The sequence below is a fragment of the Crocodylus siamensis genome, chromosome 2 (genome assembly GCF_052110815.1).
Source record: "Crocodylus siamensis isolate JL-2025a chromosome 2, ASM5211081v1, whole genome shotgun sequence".
NCBI classification, from domain to species: domain Eukaryota; kingdom Metazoa; phylum Chordata; order Crocodylia; family Crocodylidae; genus Crocodylus; species Crocodylus siamensis.
In genome coordinates, this window is record NC_143396.1 from 156,333,541 (window position 1) to 156,351,313 (window position 17,773).

A 17,773-nucleotide genomic window follows, 5' to 3' on the forward strand; every position below is an offset into this window, starting at 1 on the left:
TCCAGCCCTACATTTCTACGATTCTATGTTAGTGACATCACTCAGAACGAGAAAACCAACAGGTTACCCCAAAGGGTTTTATAATGTAATGTCACAAGCAGGAATTATAAAAGGTCTTTGGAGTTGCACATGAAATATTTGCTACAGGTTTAGACTTTGCATATATTTGGAATTGCTGGGGACTCAAATGGGGCTAATCTCAACTGATGCCACTTGGTCACAGGTGACAAACTCTAGCATAGGAAGCATCATAGCTGATGGACCACTAAAGAAGAAAACTGTACATTTCACATTATAATACGGTCATGCTGAAAACAAGGGGAGTTTGATTACTGGCTACAATGGAGGTATATTTCACCCACCCCCTTTTTGTGGAGGCTCCTTCCCAAAGCATGTGTACAAATGTATTAAAAAATACCCCAACAGGTAGATTAAATAAACTATTTCAAATTTCTCAGGGTGCCAGAATATGCAGACATTTCCACAGGAACCTTCTGCAAGCTGAGAATTACCTTACACAGTTACATTATTTTACAAATATGCAAAACAGTTATCAATCATCAGGTGATGTTCTTCGGCATGCATGGACAAAGCTCGACTTCACAAAGGAATGCTCAATTAAGACAAGTCTGTGAACTAACTTGCTAATGCTCACCCATTTCTAGTACCCATACCTTAACAGATCAGGGGTTTACTGTCTGGATTTATTATCTGGACAATATTTGATCAAATAAACATTTGATCAAATATTTGATAGCTGTATGAATCTGAAAAAAGTTAAACATAGTATTTTTGTCCCTACTGCAGCACAAATAAAACCAATGCAGCCTCTTTGTTCTCTAAGAAAAGAATTTTTTAAACTAAATTTAAAACTTTCTCTTTACTCCAAAGCAATAAAGTGAAAACAACATTTTACTACCCCTTGGGTATTTGATGCCAGTTATTTTTGGCAGACTGACAAGTTGTTTTTAATTATTTAAGTGACTAGATAGTAAGTTACACAAAATAACATTTTAGAAACATATTGAGTACAGATCTCAATCCTATTATCTTACTACTTTACTGTTATTACTATTCAATGCCTGTAAGGTTTCTGTTCTCAGAAACACATTAATTGTATTATAAGCAGGGTGTGAAAAGCTATGAATTCAGATACCCACTGTATTCTATTAATGCGATTCTAGTAGATATTTCAATGAAAAAGTGCTTTTGAAGTTTTAAAGAAAACATCTTTTTTTTTTTATTTGGTCTATGACAAGAGTCTCATTGACAAAACATGCTGATCCTGGAGCACCTCTGCACGTAAATCTGTCCCTGAACAAATGCCTTACAGTGTCTACCCTTCTCTCTGTACTGAGGGCATTCTAAGTAGTTTTGTGTTATACTTACTTTTTACATATAATTTTTATTATTTCTTTGAGGATTCTGAACACAAATATATGACAAAGACACTGACCGGGGGGAAGGTACAAAATTTGTAATTAAGTTTAGAAGACCTAAACAATTTGCAAATAGTCCATAGCAACTGATACTTTAGAATGTTGCTCAGACTGTCATTATGGAGGTGTAATTAGCAACGATTCTGTTGGGCTGCATTGACTTTTTTTTTTTTTTAATTAGTCTGGAGTTAAAATAATTTTTGGCCCAATGTGCCATTTAGTCACTAAACCAAGTAAATGGCAATATGGATCTATACTGACCTAGAAACCAGAGTAAACCTCCCGGATCCCCAACGTGTTTGTATTTGGGTCGAGCGAAACCATGTTAATAACCCCATGGCATGTATGTTCACAGCACCGAGCTAGTTTAGAGCTAACACAGATTAGGGAAGGATAGTCTCTCAGAAAGACAGAACATCTCTCTGAGCATGCGGAAGTACAGGGAAACCTTTTAAGCAGAAGCTTGTTGCTTTATGATAGCACAGCTGTTTCCTTCAGTGCACTTTGTCCTCTGCTGTAAGCTTCTGGAAAGGTCAGGACAGCAGTCAGGACCAACCCCTTCAGGAAGAATGATAAGAGCAATCTCTGCACTCAGAAGATGGTGTAATAGGATGGGGGAATTGTCAGTGTGTATGAACAATGTTTATTTATGAAGCAAAGGGGAGGGGAAGGAAGAGGTGGGGAGGCACTTACCCAGCATCCTGGGCTTCATGGGCTCGGAGTATAGATAACAAGTTATTGTGCTGGAGGAATTCACATACAGCAGGGTAACTGTTGGAGGAAAAGAAAAGCACCTGTTACGGAATTATCGGGGGCAGAACATTTATCTCTAATGTTCAGATGTATTTGATTTGATCAAGTATGATCAAACACCCATCATTCATGAAACCAATCTCTGCTCCAAAGGTTTGGGTTTTTTTTTGGTTTTTTTTACAGTCTTTTAGTGCAGATAGCACTAGAAGCTGCAGTTTTACATAATTTGGTGGAGAGGAACATTGGAAAGCTACAGTTCATTACATAACAACAGCCACCTTATTGCTTGTCAGAAAGAAAATAATTTCTATTATTATACCCTGAGATTCAACGCTCCCAGAGGAGGATAAATGTGGCACAAAGATTGGATGCAACAGAAAGCAACTTGCCTACTCATTACAGTATGTATTTGTTGCCTAGGGAAAGCATGTAATGTGATGGTGTGTGAAGGGAGATAGAGGTAGAACGTGGGGAGGGGGGAAGCAGGAGAAAAAGTGAACCTATGGCCAAACTGAAGCTGTTTAATCTTCTAGGAACCATCTCCCTGGTAAACAAGAATTCTCTCTCTTCTTAGCATCTTCAGCTGTGAATTGTATTAATCCTGATGCCCTAAATATGTGCGCATCAAATGCTCCTCACACGATTTCTCTACTTAGCTGTACATTTTCTATTACATTGACAAAAACAAAGTCATTAAACCAAAATGATGCAAATTCTGCCCTAATGATATTTTTTACATTTTTACACTCCACATGGATGATGTTGCATCGGAAAATGAAGTAGAGGACTCAGCCTTCTGTCTCATTTTCAGTATTAGCCAAATCGTTCCTGCAGCAGCTTAATCTGTAGAAGCACTGAACTCCTACTAAAAGCACAAACCTAATAAAATCTCATAAGCTGTACACATCTAAAAGTTTTGACAAGTTGATTTTTTTTCTTATCTCATACAAATTTAAAAATTCAAAACTTATTATATTTAAATAAGGCAAAATTTTAGTATGATGCTACATAATAGTGAACGGTGGGTTCAGTGCTGCACAAAGTACAGATTCAACCTGCTTGTTACATATGCTCCCTGAACTTACAGCACCTCTCTTTTGAATTTCATGAGAATTTATAAATACATTTCTGAATCAGTTTATGAATTAAAATAAATTTGAATTCTTCCTTTCTTTCCATCTCTCCCCACACGCACTGAAATTTAGCGTGTATAATGCTTTTTACAATTCCATACAGGCAGCTTAAACAGTACATGCAGTATGTATTTTGGTTTTAAGGGGTGGGGAGGGAATGGTTTTGTTAATAGAAATTGCTTTCCCACCCTTTGGTTGCTGGTGACTTTTCACATCTATAATTGAGAGGCATTTCCCCATCCCTGGGATGGTTATAACAGTCATTTTCTCTATGGCTTTCACGGCACAAAGCAAGAAGCCTTCTCTAACATTATTACAGCCTTAATATAGACCAGTAGGAAACCCTCCTTCATTGCCCTAGTCCCAGGTTCCAACCACAGCACCACCAAAATCTGACAGATTGCCAGGGAAACAAGAGTTCAGAAAACATGGGGCTCAGAACTAAAGAAGTTCCTCATTTGACAAAACTTTACCAAACCCTTTAAAAACTTTCAAGGGATTCTAAACAGACTTGCATTCTTGTCTATTTATAATCTCTGACTTTCTTACCAATCTGCTTATATATGGACAATCCACCTTTTGTTTTTCACTTTTTGATCTTTTCTCGTGAATCAGATATCATAGGCTTCCATTTTGATATACTGCTGCATAAGTCCTGCAATGCCAGCTATTGCATATAGGTAGTCTGAGCCAAGACTCGAGGCAAGACCATTACCCAGAAAACACTGGCTCAGTCCCCCTCATCTTGCAGAAGCTTAAAATATCCCACCCCTAAAACACTGTGCCCATGAGAAATCAACAAAGCCAAGTGCAAAGTCCTGCATTTTGGATGGAACAGCTGCATGCACAAATACACACTGAGGAATGATTGGCTAGGCTGCAGTACTGCAGTGCAGGTTCCAGAGGTTACAGTCAACCACAAGCTGAATCTGAACTCATTGCAAAAAAGCCAAAAGGATACTGGGTTGTTTTAGCAGAAATCTTGCTTTCATATCAAGGGAAGTGATGATTTTGCATTATATGGCACTGGTGAGGTCTCATACGGAGTCTCACACTTCAATAAAGATGGGACAGATTGACAAGAGTCCAGATAAGGGCAATCAAAACTATTAGCGGCATAAGAAACATGACTTACAAGAATAGGTACTTATTCTACAGAAAAGAAGATTGGGGGAGTTCTGATAATGGTTTTCAAACAGCTGAAAAGTAGTTATCAAGAGGATGGGCAGATTATTTATTCTCTGTGGCCATTGGAGACAGATAGATAGGAACAATGGTATCAAAGTGCAGCAGGGGAAATTTAGGTTACATATTTGAAATAATTTTCTCACTGTAAGGGATACTAGGAAGAACTTTTGCACTAGAATAGGTTACCTAGAGAACTTGTGACATCTCCATCCATGGAAATTTTCAAGAGCAGGTTAGACAGACACTTGACCGTGATAGTTTAGTCAGAGATGATCTTGCCTGGCTCACAGGTTTTTACCAGATGACTGGCTGAGGTCATTTCCTGCCCTATTTTTCTACAAATCTATTAAGTACTGGCACACTTTTAGCTGAATTAAATGCAAGTGGGCAAACATTATTTAAGCAAAAAGGTACATTATTTTAAATGCACACATAATAATATGCATCATGTTATGACAAAATGTTATTGTAAAATTAATCACAGAATCTTAGGCTATGGACAAATGTACCCTTTAACTACTTTAAAAGGGGAGTTGGAGTTGCTGCTCCAGAGGGTGCATCAGCTGTTATGATGCATTTCCTGCAGTAATTTAAAGTTAGCTGAATTACTGTAATGCTGCTGCATTGAGTTAAACTTGGAATGGTTTTGCTATGCTGTAACGGTTACATGGTAACACCTTATATCAGTATCATTTGATATTGATACAGTTGGGCTCCCTCTATATAAACAGAATCATAGAAAAATAGGGTTGGAGGAGGCCTCAGGCCTCATCCAGTCCAATGGCCTGTTCAAGGCAGAATTATCCCAGTCTAAACTATTCCAGGTAAGTGTTAAAACTGTTCTTAAAAACTTCCACAGACAGAAATTCCATGATCTCACTAGGTAAACTGTTCTAGTGTTTAACAGCTAGAAAATTCTTACTAACATCCAACCTCAATCTTCCTTCTTTCAATTATGTCCGTTGCTTCTTGTACACTCTGCAAACCTAGGGCACTAGTACACATGCCAGGAGGTTGCTCTGATCCTCTGTACAGGGCATTAGAGCAACCTCGATTAACTGAGTCTGCCGGTGCATGGTAATTAACAACCTCCAGCCAGCCTCTGCATCTCATGTATCAGTGTCCCTGTGCTTCAAAATGGTGGTGGAGCACTTTAACTAAAACTTATTCAATAAGCTTAGGTATAGTGCGCCCACCACTATTTTGAAGCATGGGGATGTTGACACATGAGACACTGCAGGTGCTTTAATTAGAGTGGCTCTTGGAGCTGCTCTAATTAAAGTGCTCCCTCCCCTTATCCGCAGAGCAAATGTAAAAACACCCCTGCAGACTAGTTGATTGGCCCCAACTGCCCCCACGTCCCCTCCCCATCTTGCCACTACTGCTTATCCTCAATCACAACTCTGGCTCCAGCCCCACTCTGGTCCCCACATTATCAGACATCAGTGGTTGTGGCCAAAGCTGCTCCAGCCCCAGGCTCTGGGTTGGAGCCAGAGCCGGGGAGAAACTGGTGAGGCCTCACCAATGGTAAATAACCAAGCAAGTCTGGCTGTCAGACATTTATAACAATATATTCTCTAAACATATATCCACAACATATCTTTTCTAAATACTTTCAAAGGCAACAAAAGAGAAACTAAACAATTCAGGAAATCTGCAGAGAGAACTTGGCGCACTACAATCAACAGTAACACATTCAAGCAAATTATCTCCCCAAAATGAGCCACAAAATGGCTATCCAGCCTAATAGATGTTAGTTATAAAATGCAGAATATCTTTGCAGTTCATTTGTATCACTCTCTAATTTAAGCATGTGTTATTTTACATAAAGGGTGATAGTTCTTACACAGAAGAAAGGGAACTCTCTGGGTGTGAACAGATATAACACTCAGAATGATCTAAATAGACTTTAAACCCCAAAAGTCTACATGTGCATGCCACCTGAAACCAGTTTAAACTTCCTGGAATGTTTCAAAAGCATACAGAGAAAATAACTTTGAACTGGTCCTCCTTGAACCAGTTCTATGTTGTGTGGACACACAGCATTCTGTGCTAGTGTCTAGAGTCAGTCTTCAAAACATCCCAAATTGAACGATCCCTCACCTCCCTCCACCCCTCATACCCATGCAGGACAATGGGGTTTCTCCAGGGTGCAACCAGGACCCTACTGCCCAAAGATCTATTGCCTACAGAAACCATGGTGTGCAGTGCTAGGGAAGCAGGAAGCCTCTGTGCCAGGTTCAGTTTCCTGCTAGTAACCCTGGGGCTTCCAGCTTCCTTGGGATGAAATACAAGCAGACAGCTCCTAGGGTGGGGGTGGTCTTTGTAGCCTCCTGCTTGTGGTGGTTGGCTGGTTGTGCCTGTAACGGTACATACTTGTCAAGTGCTCATGGTGGTGCCAGGGAAACAGAGCCATACACAATGGGAACTTATAGAACAAAATGGCTGTCCATCCCATGTTCAATGTGATGTGATTACCCATTAGCTGTTAATTGTTCCTCATAGTCTGTCCTGCACTTCCGGAACTAGCTCTCCCTGGCAGGTTCCACAGTGTCTATGCAATTGCTGGCAATACCCGAGGAGTTCTGGGTGTGGGGAGGGGTAGAGCACCCAGCCCCCTGAGAACCACAAGCAAGGGTCCACATAGCCCCCCAGCACCAGGCAAATGCTCCACTCCAATCCCCTGCCACAATCAGGGTCTTTCTGCCTCCTCCCTTTCTAGGGCAATCCTGGAGAAACTGTGGGCACTAACCTCTAGAAGGCATGATGGTCTGGGTACTCTACCACCCATAGTGGCATTTTGGCAGCAATGCAATCCCTAAAAAGTGAGGGTTCTATTGGGAACCCTTAGCACTGAAGCTGTAGACACTTCTGTCCAGGGACAATTGTGATATAGTTCCCAATCAGTGACGTTCTTGGAATGGTTTAAGTGTTATGTCGGTCCATGGCTCATGCTTAACTCTGCTGTCTCAGGGCACAACAGCAGATGTCATGACTCACTGGCTCTTCCTCCATTTGCCCAAGCATCCTTCAAGGCTTTAAGAAGCCATTTAACTCCTCTCTGTGAAAGTCAGCGTGTAAACAAACACTGACATGACACACTTTACTTGTCTGACATGCAACACCAAAGTGAAACATCTCATGGGTATCCCGAAATCTGCGTAAGGGTAGGGGAGTGGTTATTTCACTCAAGGGGAACCCAGATGTCTTCTCAGCCTGAGCCAAGCTGAGGGCATGGTTGACCACCCCTACCAGAAGCCTTTTAACTCCATTTGCTGTGAAGTACTGGCAGAGCAAGTTCTCAAGATGCTTTAAGCAGGGTGCAAGTCATGACCTTTCTGTTGTATTGTACTAGCAGTAGCTTGATGGAAATAATATGTGCACCAGGGGCCTAAATTTTAGTACTACAACCTGATCTGCACAGGTACAGTACCACACACCATTTAATCTTAATGAAGTCCCTTACAGGGACCGGAGCATGCCCATGCAGCCTATTATAGATAGGAATCTACTGAACTTGATGCAGCTGCTGGCCTATTTCACATGCAAATCGGCAGCCATTTTTGCAGGCGGAGCACAGCAGGCCCCCCTCACCTCTCATTCTTCAGTGGGCCCTGGTGGCCCTGACCCTGACTCTCACTGCTGGTTGGCTGAGAAGGCTGTCCATCATGTGACCCCACCACCCTCTGCTGAGTGGCAGCGGAGGGGAGGGGAGGGGGAAGGAGGACAGGACAAACAGCCATCACAGCCAATCAGTGGTGAGGGGCAGGGGGGGGTGGCAGCTGTCTTGCTGTGCCGGCAGCTCCCCTTCCCCCTCCAACAGGCTGTGCGGCCAGGCCACAACACCTACGTGGACTGCTGCTCTCCCAGAGGGAGCCAGCATTTTATTTTTGGCAATATTTTCATTTTTTCAGTGAGCCCACTAAAAGCGTGAAGCCTGCATCTTTTCTGCAAAGCCCGTCTGAAATCATAGTTTCTGTGAAAATTGCAAAATCACAATTTTGCTAGGTCCCTAATTATAGCATTCAGATCAGTAAGTCTTTCTTCTCTTAGTCACTACAGTCAGTCCAGTGCAGGACAGTAGAAGCTGAACGTATTATTTGGGAGCCCAATGGAAACGATTCTAGCAGTCCCCGTATACTCCCTGTTACTTTACTCAGTGACCCAGTAAAAACCGTTTCCACAAATGCCAATCCCATAAAGCATTTTGGGCAAAATAATGGATTTGCTTTCAGGACTAGAAATTATCTCCATATCAGCATTAAATAAATTGGGAAAGCCCTGGGGAGAAGCTTGTACTATCATTATCTTGTGCTGTATGTTTGTAGGAATAGAGAGGATGAATAAAAAATATCATGACTATTAAGCCGGAATAGCATACCAACAAAAACGCTTTAAAAATAAAAATAAATACCAATAATCATTACTATATTTACTTGATCCAGAGCAAGGCTTTCATCCTCCACCATTTAAAGTGGGGAGAAATCCTACAGATTGTCTAGGATTTGGGTACAAGGCCGGGGGGGGGGGCAGGTAACTGCTCTGGTTGTGGCCTTCCCTGCTATCTCTGCCCTCTTTGCATGGCTCCCCTTGAAGCCTCGCCCCCTCACCACCACCTCTTTGCCCATCTCCCTCACCCTGTATCTTCCCCTCCACCTTCCTTCCCCCAAAGCTTTGGGCTCCCCACTCTCCCCATCTCTCCACTGCAGCCTCTGCCCCCTGCCCAGACTCTCCACCCTCCCTGCTGTTTACCCTTCCTGTGCTCTGGACCTGTGCTCCAGCCTGGCAGCAGTGATGGCAGCTGTAACTGGGCCTTAGAGACAGGCTGGAGCTACCATGCCACTTCACTGAGAGTTGCTACAAAAAGATGAGGGGAGATGTGGGGGGAGGAGGGATGGGGAGCTTGAGACTGCAGGGGAGGGCACCTGAGGGGACAGAGGCTGCACGGAGACAGAGGCGAGAGGGCAAGCATGGGGAAGGCGGGGGGGAGGTCAGATAGCAGGGAGCAATGGGCCTTCCTTACCACCTGGCCCCCCTACCATTGCTTCCCCCACTGCAATAGTAGGAGACATATATAAGATGACTCCACATAATTTGATTTTATACATGGAAAATTATAACAAATGTATACATTTTCCTTGTACAGAATCTAATTATTGGGCGGGGGGGTCTTCTTAAACTCAAGTTAATTTTGAATTCACATAAATATGGTACACACCAAATTGAGCATCAATAGTAACTATGTGTGCTAATAATGAACTAACCTAATAGCTATATTAACAAAGTAGACCTTTGTCTTATGGGTAGAATTTAATGAATGAATGGCCTTCATTTCTATTTTCTAATTATAATATTAATCTCAGTCTTTCCAGAAATGTTCACATTCAGACAAAATTGGTAACGTATACCTACAACTTTGTACCACAACTATGAAAACTTACAGAAAATCCCACTTAGCATCTGAGTTGCTAAAAACAGTGAGTAGAAAGATAATCTAAGAATTCAAGTAGAGTACAAGGTGTAAAGGAAAGTAAATAATTATTCCTACAAAAGGTGCTGTTTGTTTCCATTCCAGGAATTTTATAATTGTTCCTAATCGAGTTCATAACACCCAATCTTCGCTCTAGACAGCATTTGGATCAATGCATGATAAGCGTTAATTATTAACTACAAAGCATATACTGCCTTACATTTAAAAATATTTTGAAAGTGCAACAAGATGAAACTCACAAAATATAAATGGAAGTAATTAAAGCTAGGTGAATATTTGGGATGGCAATTTAAAACCAGATCTTATAAACACTATGTAGTTAAATTTTCATTGCACTCAATGTGAGGTTTGCTTAAGTGAAGACTCCATTAATTGGTTGTTTTTTGTACCTTCATATTTTGTACACATTAATTTGAGTGGCAGATGCATGCACTGCCCAGTCACGACATCCTGGAAACTGGAGCTATTTTAGAACTGCCTTGAGAGTGTGTCTAAGACAGAGAGCCTGAGAGTGGCTCAGGGGGCACACTCAGCACTGCAGTAAAGCAGCTGCACAGTGTGGTTTCCAGAATTTCATATTCATGGACCAGGAGTGAGTGGGTAGGACATGTTTCTTGGGGGTGCTCCAGGGTTTGTACAAAAGCAGTATTAACATGCTCTAACGATACAGACAGGTGCTTAGTGGGATTTTCAAATCTCATTAGGAGCCTAACTCAGGGTGATTTCCATGGGAGTTTAGCAACCTGTGCCCTTTTGAAAATTCTACCAATTATCTATCTTTTTATATACAGTCCTTCTAAAATCTGGCTTTAGGCTACTTATCTTCATAAACATTTATTTGGAACTACAACAGAGCAAATTCTTCCACCCACCTTCATTTTTAGTGTGACTTTATGAATAGCCTACACTGATGCTAACAAAATTAACATAATATATTAGGCCTGGGCTAAGCAGCTAGTATTTGCTTTGGATTTGGCCAATTCAGGGGACAGTGATTCATTTTGGTGATTTGAATCACTGTCCCAAATCAATCTGGCCAAATCAGATTTGGAAATTCAGCTGCCACCAAATTGGCTGAATCAAACAGGCTCCATCTGCCACTCACTCTCCCAGCTGTCAATGGCTGCCCCACCCGACCCCTTTTAAGAGCCGGATGCTAGTGCCAGCCAGGGCAGCCATTGACATGGCTGGGAGAGCGGGTGGGGGTTGGGGAGTGCTCAGGGGGGCTGGCGGAGCAGGCAGGGGACGGGGCCTGGCAGGAGTCCCCCCATAGTCTCCTTCCCATCCTCCACCCCCTCCCGCCCCCTATTTACTGGCACAGAGTCTGGGTCCAGCTCCCTGTGGCAGTGAGTGGGGACTGCTTAAATCTCCAAAGCTCTCTGAATCTTTTCCAAATTGATTCAGAGAGCTTCAAATCGATTCAACCTTTTTACTGGTCTCCGGATTTGATTTGGATTCAGAGATTCGGCTGCCAAATTTGAATCTCCTTCAAATCAAATCAACACCCAAAGCTTTACAGAGCCCTAATACATATGGGTCTGCCTGAAAGGACTTTTATGGTTCAGAGAAAAAATAATATATAATTGACTAATGTAATTTGGTTGGAAAGCTAACTGTTCTGGAATGGATAGAAAGTCAAATTATGCCACACATTTCTGATATGAAACAAGATGGAGATATGTATGTGAAATACAAAACTAATCAATGACAGAACATGATTCATTACACTCTGAGAAGCAATTCTACTGTCACTACATTTCTGAACAACAAAGTGAGCAATACAATGGAAAACTCATTAGATTACATGCAATCTAATAAGCTGCAGTATAAATTAAGATTTACTGTCTTTCCATTTTATTAATTTCTACAAAAATATTTAGCAATTGTAATGAAGTCTGATTATCTAAGTCTTGTAATTACAATGCTAAGAGAATATGTCCAGCAGTGTGAATGATAGCAACTTGCCAGCTGGACAAGGCTGTTAGTTGGAAGAACAAACCATATTTCTCAATTAAAGCACTACAATTAGTGCAACAAATAGCTTTGCTTTGGACTTTAAGCTTAATTTATCACTTCTGATGGGAACAATATCATCATTTCTAAATCCTAAATGAAAGTATACTTCAGGAAATGGGGGTTGAGACAAATTCAGTCACATTGTATAGCAGTGAATACATTTGTATAGTATTATAAAAGCATGCCTATTAGTTTGTAATGAGATCATGTGCTTACTGACAGAATTTCTTTTGCTATTATATGAAGCATAAAACTAGAATGAGGCATTCTAGCTGGGTTTTTTTAAATCAATGATATAAGAAAGCATCATAAGATAAATCAATAACTTTGCTGTAGTTACCATCGTGCTATTTTTAAATGTGGTTATTAGAGGTCTCTGTAGCCCTCTGACACAGATCTCACCAACACGGTTAAAAAACTGATGGCTGTCAGACTAGCCATGGTTGACTGTGCTGTCATGCTTCTAGTCATGTTGTCACGGCATGCCAGAATAGCAACTATTGGACCACAGAGGATTCCTTCTAGTGATGCATCATTCTGCCTCTCCTGAGATGCATGTGGAAGGTACATAATGGTGATGGTTCTACAACTGAAAGTCAGCAGTATACCCAAGACCATAAAAGGAACTCTTGGTGAACCAATTGGCATATAGTCTACAGCTTGCATATTTAGGCCATAATAACTATGTTATAATGTACTTTCCAACATACTTCTGTCTTTTTTTAAGGCCTTTTCCTCTATTAAAAAAAAAAAAAAAAAGAAGGAAAAAAAATTTTCAGCACCATTCGTCTTTGCTTCCTTCCCTTAACTATCAAATCTTACTTAATGTTGCAAGAAAATACCATTCATTCCAGAAATGCATACTTTACATACATATGTAAAAATACTATATATAAATAAACAAGCAAACACACAAACACGCATGTAAATATACAAAAATAAAATATATAAAAACATATTCTATAAGGTTAGCCTGCATTATTGTGTTTGTTGCTAGAAATAATGGCCATAAATTAAAAGATGTATTTTATCATTAATATAAGAGCAAAATACTTTGCAGTGAGTGGGACAGGAATGAAATGATCAACAGTAGAGTTAAAACAAAATACTTTTGCAAAAACTGTTGCTAAATATGCTGGGATAAAGTTCAGAAAGCGTCAATTAAAAAAAAAAAAAGCAGCTTTGTTGAAAATATTACTTAAGAGTTAGTGAAAATCTTAGAGACAGATAAGAATACTCCAGAGTAGGGAATATTACCTAGACAAAAATCAACACACAGCTGGGAACCTGGAACATGAAAATTTATGTCCCACCGTTGGCAGTGACTGACTTTAAATAATATTTTGCAAATTTTATTTTTAGGCCTTCCAGGATGCCTACGCATCTCCCTATGGTCTCATACAAAGGTTTTCAAACTCTTTCAAAGTATGGTTAAAAAAAGAGAGATTATCTTCCCTTGTATTTTATGGACTACTTCAGCTTCCCCTTTCCAACTATTTTTCCTGGGATTCTGTTTACATGTCACACTTCAGCAACATGAAGCAGCAAAAATGTTCCCCCCAAATTATTTATTTTTCAGGTCTCATCCAACGAAATGCTGGATTCCTATTACTTTTGCATTCGGCAAAGAATTAGAGAAATTGGTGATCTTCATATGCCTTTGAATGCATTGATGGCAACAGGCTTTTGAGCTGAATGTTCACTTGAACCTACTGGCTGCAAACTGATCATAACAATATGTTGATCGTTTCAGATATTATTCTGCCACTTTGCCTTGTCCACAGAAATATGCCTCTTGTCTTGTACTTAAAATTGTCTAAAAAGGTTGCTTTTACAAAAGGGCTAAAATGGCTGAAATTATATGGAGTTTATTAATAGTTTTGGTGACTGCAGTGGTCCCTTATATATGGTGGCAGGATTGCAGCCAAGCCTACTAGTAGTAAGGGGAAGAAACTAAATTGCATCCTTTTCCTTCCACAATCAGTTAGTTTATAGGCTAGACTTATGGTGCATTTTGTTAAGAGTTTTTATATAAACCTCTGGAAAAAATCCAACAGGCAGCTGAGTTGACTACATTGTTTACCTATGAAGCTGGTCATAATTTGTAGTCTATTATGTTTTCTTCATAGTTTTTCTTTCATTGCACTGGATGATAATGAAAGCAGTAAAAATAAATCAAATACAAATATCAGTGGGTTTCAATGACATTCACAGGTGTGAATGTCCTGAATTGCAACCAATTAGCTCACTATTACTCACAGACCAGCAGAGATTTCATATCATTAAGGAACCATGGTTTTAAAAGCTCTACTACAGCCCTTTAACATATACATATAGGCTAGGGACAGACATTACACACAAACCAGTTTAAGTGATCAGAAACTAGTTTAAACCTATAACAGAACAGACATTCAGTGCACATAAACCAGTTTCAAAATGGCCTAAACCACTTTGAGATAAACCTGGTTGAATGTAGTGTTAGGTTTAACTGACAGAGCTCAAACCATTTTATTCAAAGTCTGTCCCAGACCCCTTTCTGGTTTAAGTTAACCCAGAGTCCTCCAGCATCTCAGCATGCTCTCTGGGTTAGGTTCTCTGCTCCAGCCCACAGGGCTGGTCCTGCCCCTCTGCTCTCTAGTCCAAGCAGGGACAGGACATGGTGAGACACCGGCCAACATGGCCCATTTTAGGCAAAGTGGACAGGGAGGGGGAGGGGGTTAATTCTTCCCTCCTTCCCCACTGCAACCAAGGTCTGCCTGTTTGCCAGGAAGAAGAGGTGAGGGGGCTGCAGTGATGGTCCCTGGGGCTGGCAGACCCCAGCTGCAGGGCAGAAAGGATTGAGGGAGAAATTCACCCTTCCCCTTGCTGCCTCCACTTTAATGGGGCCATGCCAGGGCTCTGTTCCATGCGTGGAAGTGGGGTGGGGACTCTTCCCCCTCCTCTTCCCCGCAAGGTCGGGAGGGAGGGCCCTCTGCAGCACCAGAGGGGGACTCCTGCTTCCTTGCCTCTCCCTCTGTTGCCATGGGGTGGGGAGGGGGGTCCTGCAAGTCTGCCAAACCCCAGAGGGGGACACTTCCCCTTGCTCCTGCCCCACCGCCACCAGGCAGGGAGAGTAAGTAGCTTTATGCCAGGCTCCCCTGCCCCAGAGAAGGATTCTTCCCGCTGCTCCTCCCCATCTCTCCCCACTGCCCCAGGTAGGGAGGGGAGCTCTGTTCAGGGCTGAGAGGGACTCTTTCCTCTTCTCCCCCCATGCTGTGTGGGACAGGGAGGGGGTGTTCTGTGTGCTGCTAGCCGGCCCAGCCCAGCTGGGGTACAGGGAGCAGCTGTAACTGAGCTGCAGCTGCTGGGGTTGGCCCCATCCCCATGGCCAGCCTCACTCAGCCCCAGCCCAGGCAGCTGCACAGCGGGGCCAGGCTGGGTTGTGTGGGCGAGGCACAGAGCATCCCCTCCCCACCCTGCAGCAGCAGGAGGAAGAGAAGGAGGGAAGAGTCTCTCGCTCTGTGGCTGGGCAGCCTGGCATAGAGCCCTCTTCCCCACCCTGCAGTAGTGGGGAAGGAGCAGGGGGAAGAGTCCCCCTGTGGGGCTGGGCAACCTGCAGAGCCCCCCCATGACAACGGGAGGGAAGGAGGGGGGAAGAGACCCCCCCTCAGCACTGAACAGAGCTCCTCTTCCTGCCTCATGGTGGTGGGGGAGAGGAAGGAGGCCTGTGTTATGGGACTGTTCCCAGCAGCCAGAGCACCACTGAGGTGGGCAGAGTTCTCCCCCCCTCCTCCTCCGCCACCACAGCAGATTGGCCACACTCCCTCTTCCCCCATCCTCTGAACAATGCAGGCCAGGATTTGGGCTTAAACCCCTCCTCAGTCTTACTCAGGCTTGGCCATGTCCCGCCCTTAGCTCAGCTTCCCTGTGGAAGGTAAGGGCTGCTCTAATGCCCCAAGGCTTGTGGCCTGAGCCACTGAAGGCTTCTGCCTACATTTCCAGAATGAAAAGGGAACGCCTATCCTATTGCAAACTGGTTCAATCTCTACAGGTTAGACTAATGGTGCAAAGATTGAATCAATTCAGGTTCAGGCTTTTTTAATGTCTGTCCCTTAGCCATATAGCTGGCCCCAATTTTGTGCTCCTCGTGAACCCAAAATTCTCTCTTCAACAATGTCTTTTAACTACTGTGAACTGTTTTAAGACTTACTTCTCCTAAGAAGTTTCATTTTTGGGGAAATACCTCTTTTTCTTACATGAAATAAGCTGATGAATTTATACAGGGGTTGCCGCAGCCTACAGCCTGCAGAGCTACTGATCCAGGCCCAGAGCCAGGGGACTTTAGCAGCATTTGGCAGTGGAAGAATTTGCCCATTCTGTGCCATGGCCAGATGGTAAGAAGTGGCAGTGGCTGTGGCCAGGTCTTAGCACCAGCCCGTCTCAGACCTGAGCTGGGTCATTCTGGTTTGCTGTCAGAAACATGTTTCTAACTGATCTTAGACACAAGTGGTCACATCACAGAAGCCTCTCCTAGTTAGTACCTTTGCTGGCGGTCGCAGAGTAAGGAAAAGTGAAGCCATTATCACACATCTAACACTTTTTCTAGTTCACTGCTGAGGCCATATAGAGATAAGCCTTCAGTTGTGCTACATGTACTATACCTGGTTCTATAGATACACACAGAACTTGAGTCTTCAGTACCAAACTGCTATTGACTGTTAAACTGTTTTATATGCTTCTCTGCTGTTTAGATTTCTGCCAGTTTCAGAGGTGCCCATACCTTGCCATCGTATTTGTTATCAGGGTTTATAGTTGTAAATCAATGCATGTAAAAGCAAGCCCCCAGAATGGAAAAAAAAAAAAATGCAGATTTTTTTTTTCAAAATAAATCCCGGTTTAGAAACTATATCAAGTTATTTGTGAATAGATATTTTATTATGCACAATACAACTCAGTAAGATTTTGTGTGTGTTCTTACATTTTCAAAACTTACTTTATATCAAATTCCAGAAAAAAAAATGCATCTATAGCCAGTGTTCATGTCACAAAGGACATTTTCTTTTTATTCTTTGGCACATACTATTATGAGCTTTGCTGTTAAGGTATAGCTGAATGTACTTTATTTACTTATTTATTTTTAACTGAAAGAGAAGATTAATTTCCCTTGAGTATAAACTTTGCTACTGATTGTACCAACGAATGATATAAAGCACTGTATAACCCTCTCTCAAAAAATGCTTCATTGGCAATTCAAGAGGGCTAATTTTTCAAAAATGTTACTTTTCTCTCTTCCTGTAGGATTAAGTGGCTGTAGAACAGTTCTCCCACGTTAAGCAAGGATCTCCCAAAGGAATATTGTTGGTATTAGTCGTCCTTTCAAATGTGTGGTAGAAGGACTTAGTTTTTTCAAGAAATTCATCTTCACATTAATAGGCATCTGTGCAATAAGTCTACTCTTTTCTTCTCTATTTGAATACTAAGAATACTTCACAGAACAAAGTACATTAAAAGAAGATAAGCTTGCAAATTCAAACTTTTAAAACTTAGAAAATACAAAAACTAAAACTGTCTGTGCCACCTAAACTTGCCCTACTTCTCCTTATGCATTTATGATACAGTCACTTACTGTTTTGGGGGGGTTGGGGGTTTTTTTGTTTTTACATTGGACACTGCCTTATACAGTGTAAAGCACAGGTGATGCACACTAGGTATATCTACACATGCATTTACTCCAGCCTAGATTTACTGTGAAGTAAGCTACTGTGTTGTAAGGG

The 17,773-nt window shown here is 41.9% G+C and overlaps 1 protein-coding gene across 6 annotated transcripts in view; it reads right to left on the minus strand.

The window, feature by feature from the left end:
- Positions 1-17,773, minus strand: part of PPP3CA (protein phosphatase 3 catalytic subunit alpha) — a 360,908-nt gene that overhangs the window by 63,807 nt on the left and 279,328 nt on the right. For all 6 annotated transcript variants that reach the window (XM_090031872.1, XM_090031873.1, XM_090031874.1 and 3 more), the window contains exon 7: positions 2,133-2,210. In XM_090031872.1, coding sequence (XP_089887998.1) covers positions 2,133-2,210 — 78 coding nt within the window. The remainder of the gene's footprint in view (positions 1-2,132; positions 2,211-17,773) is intronic.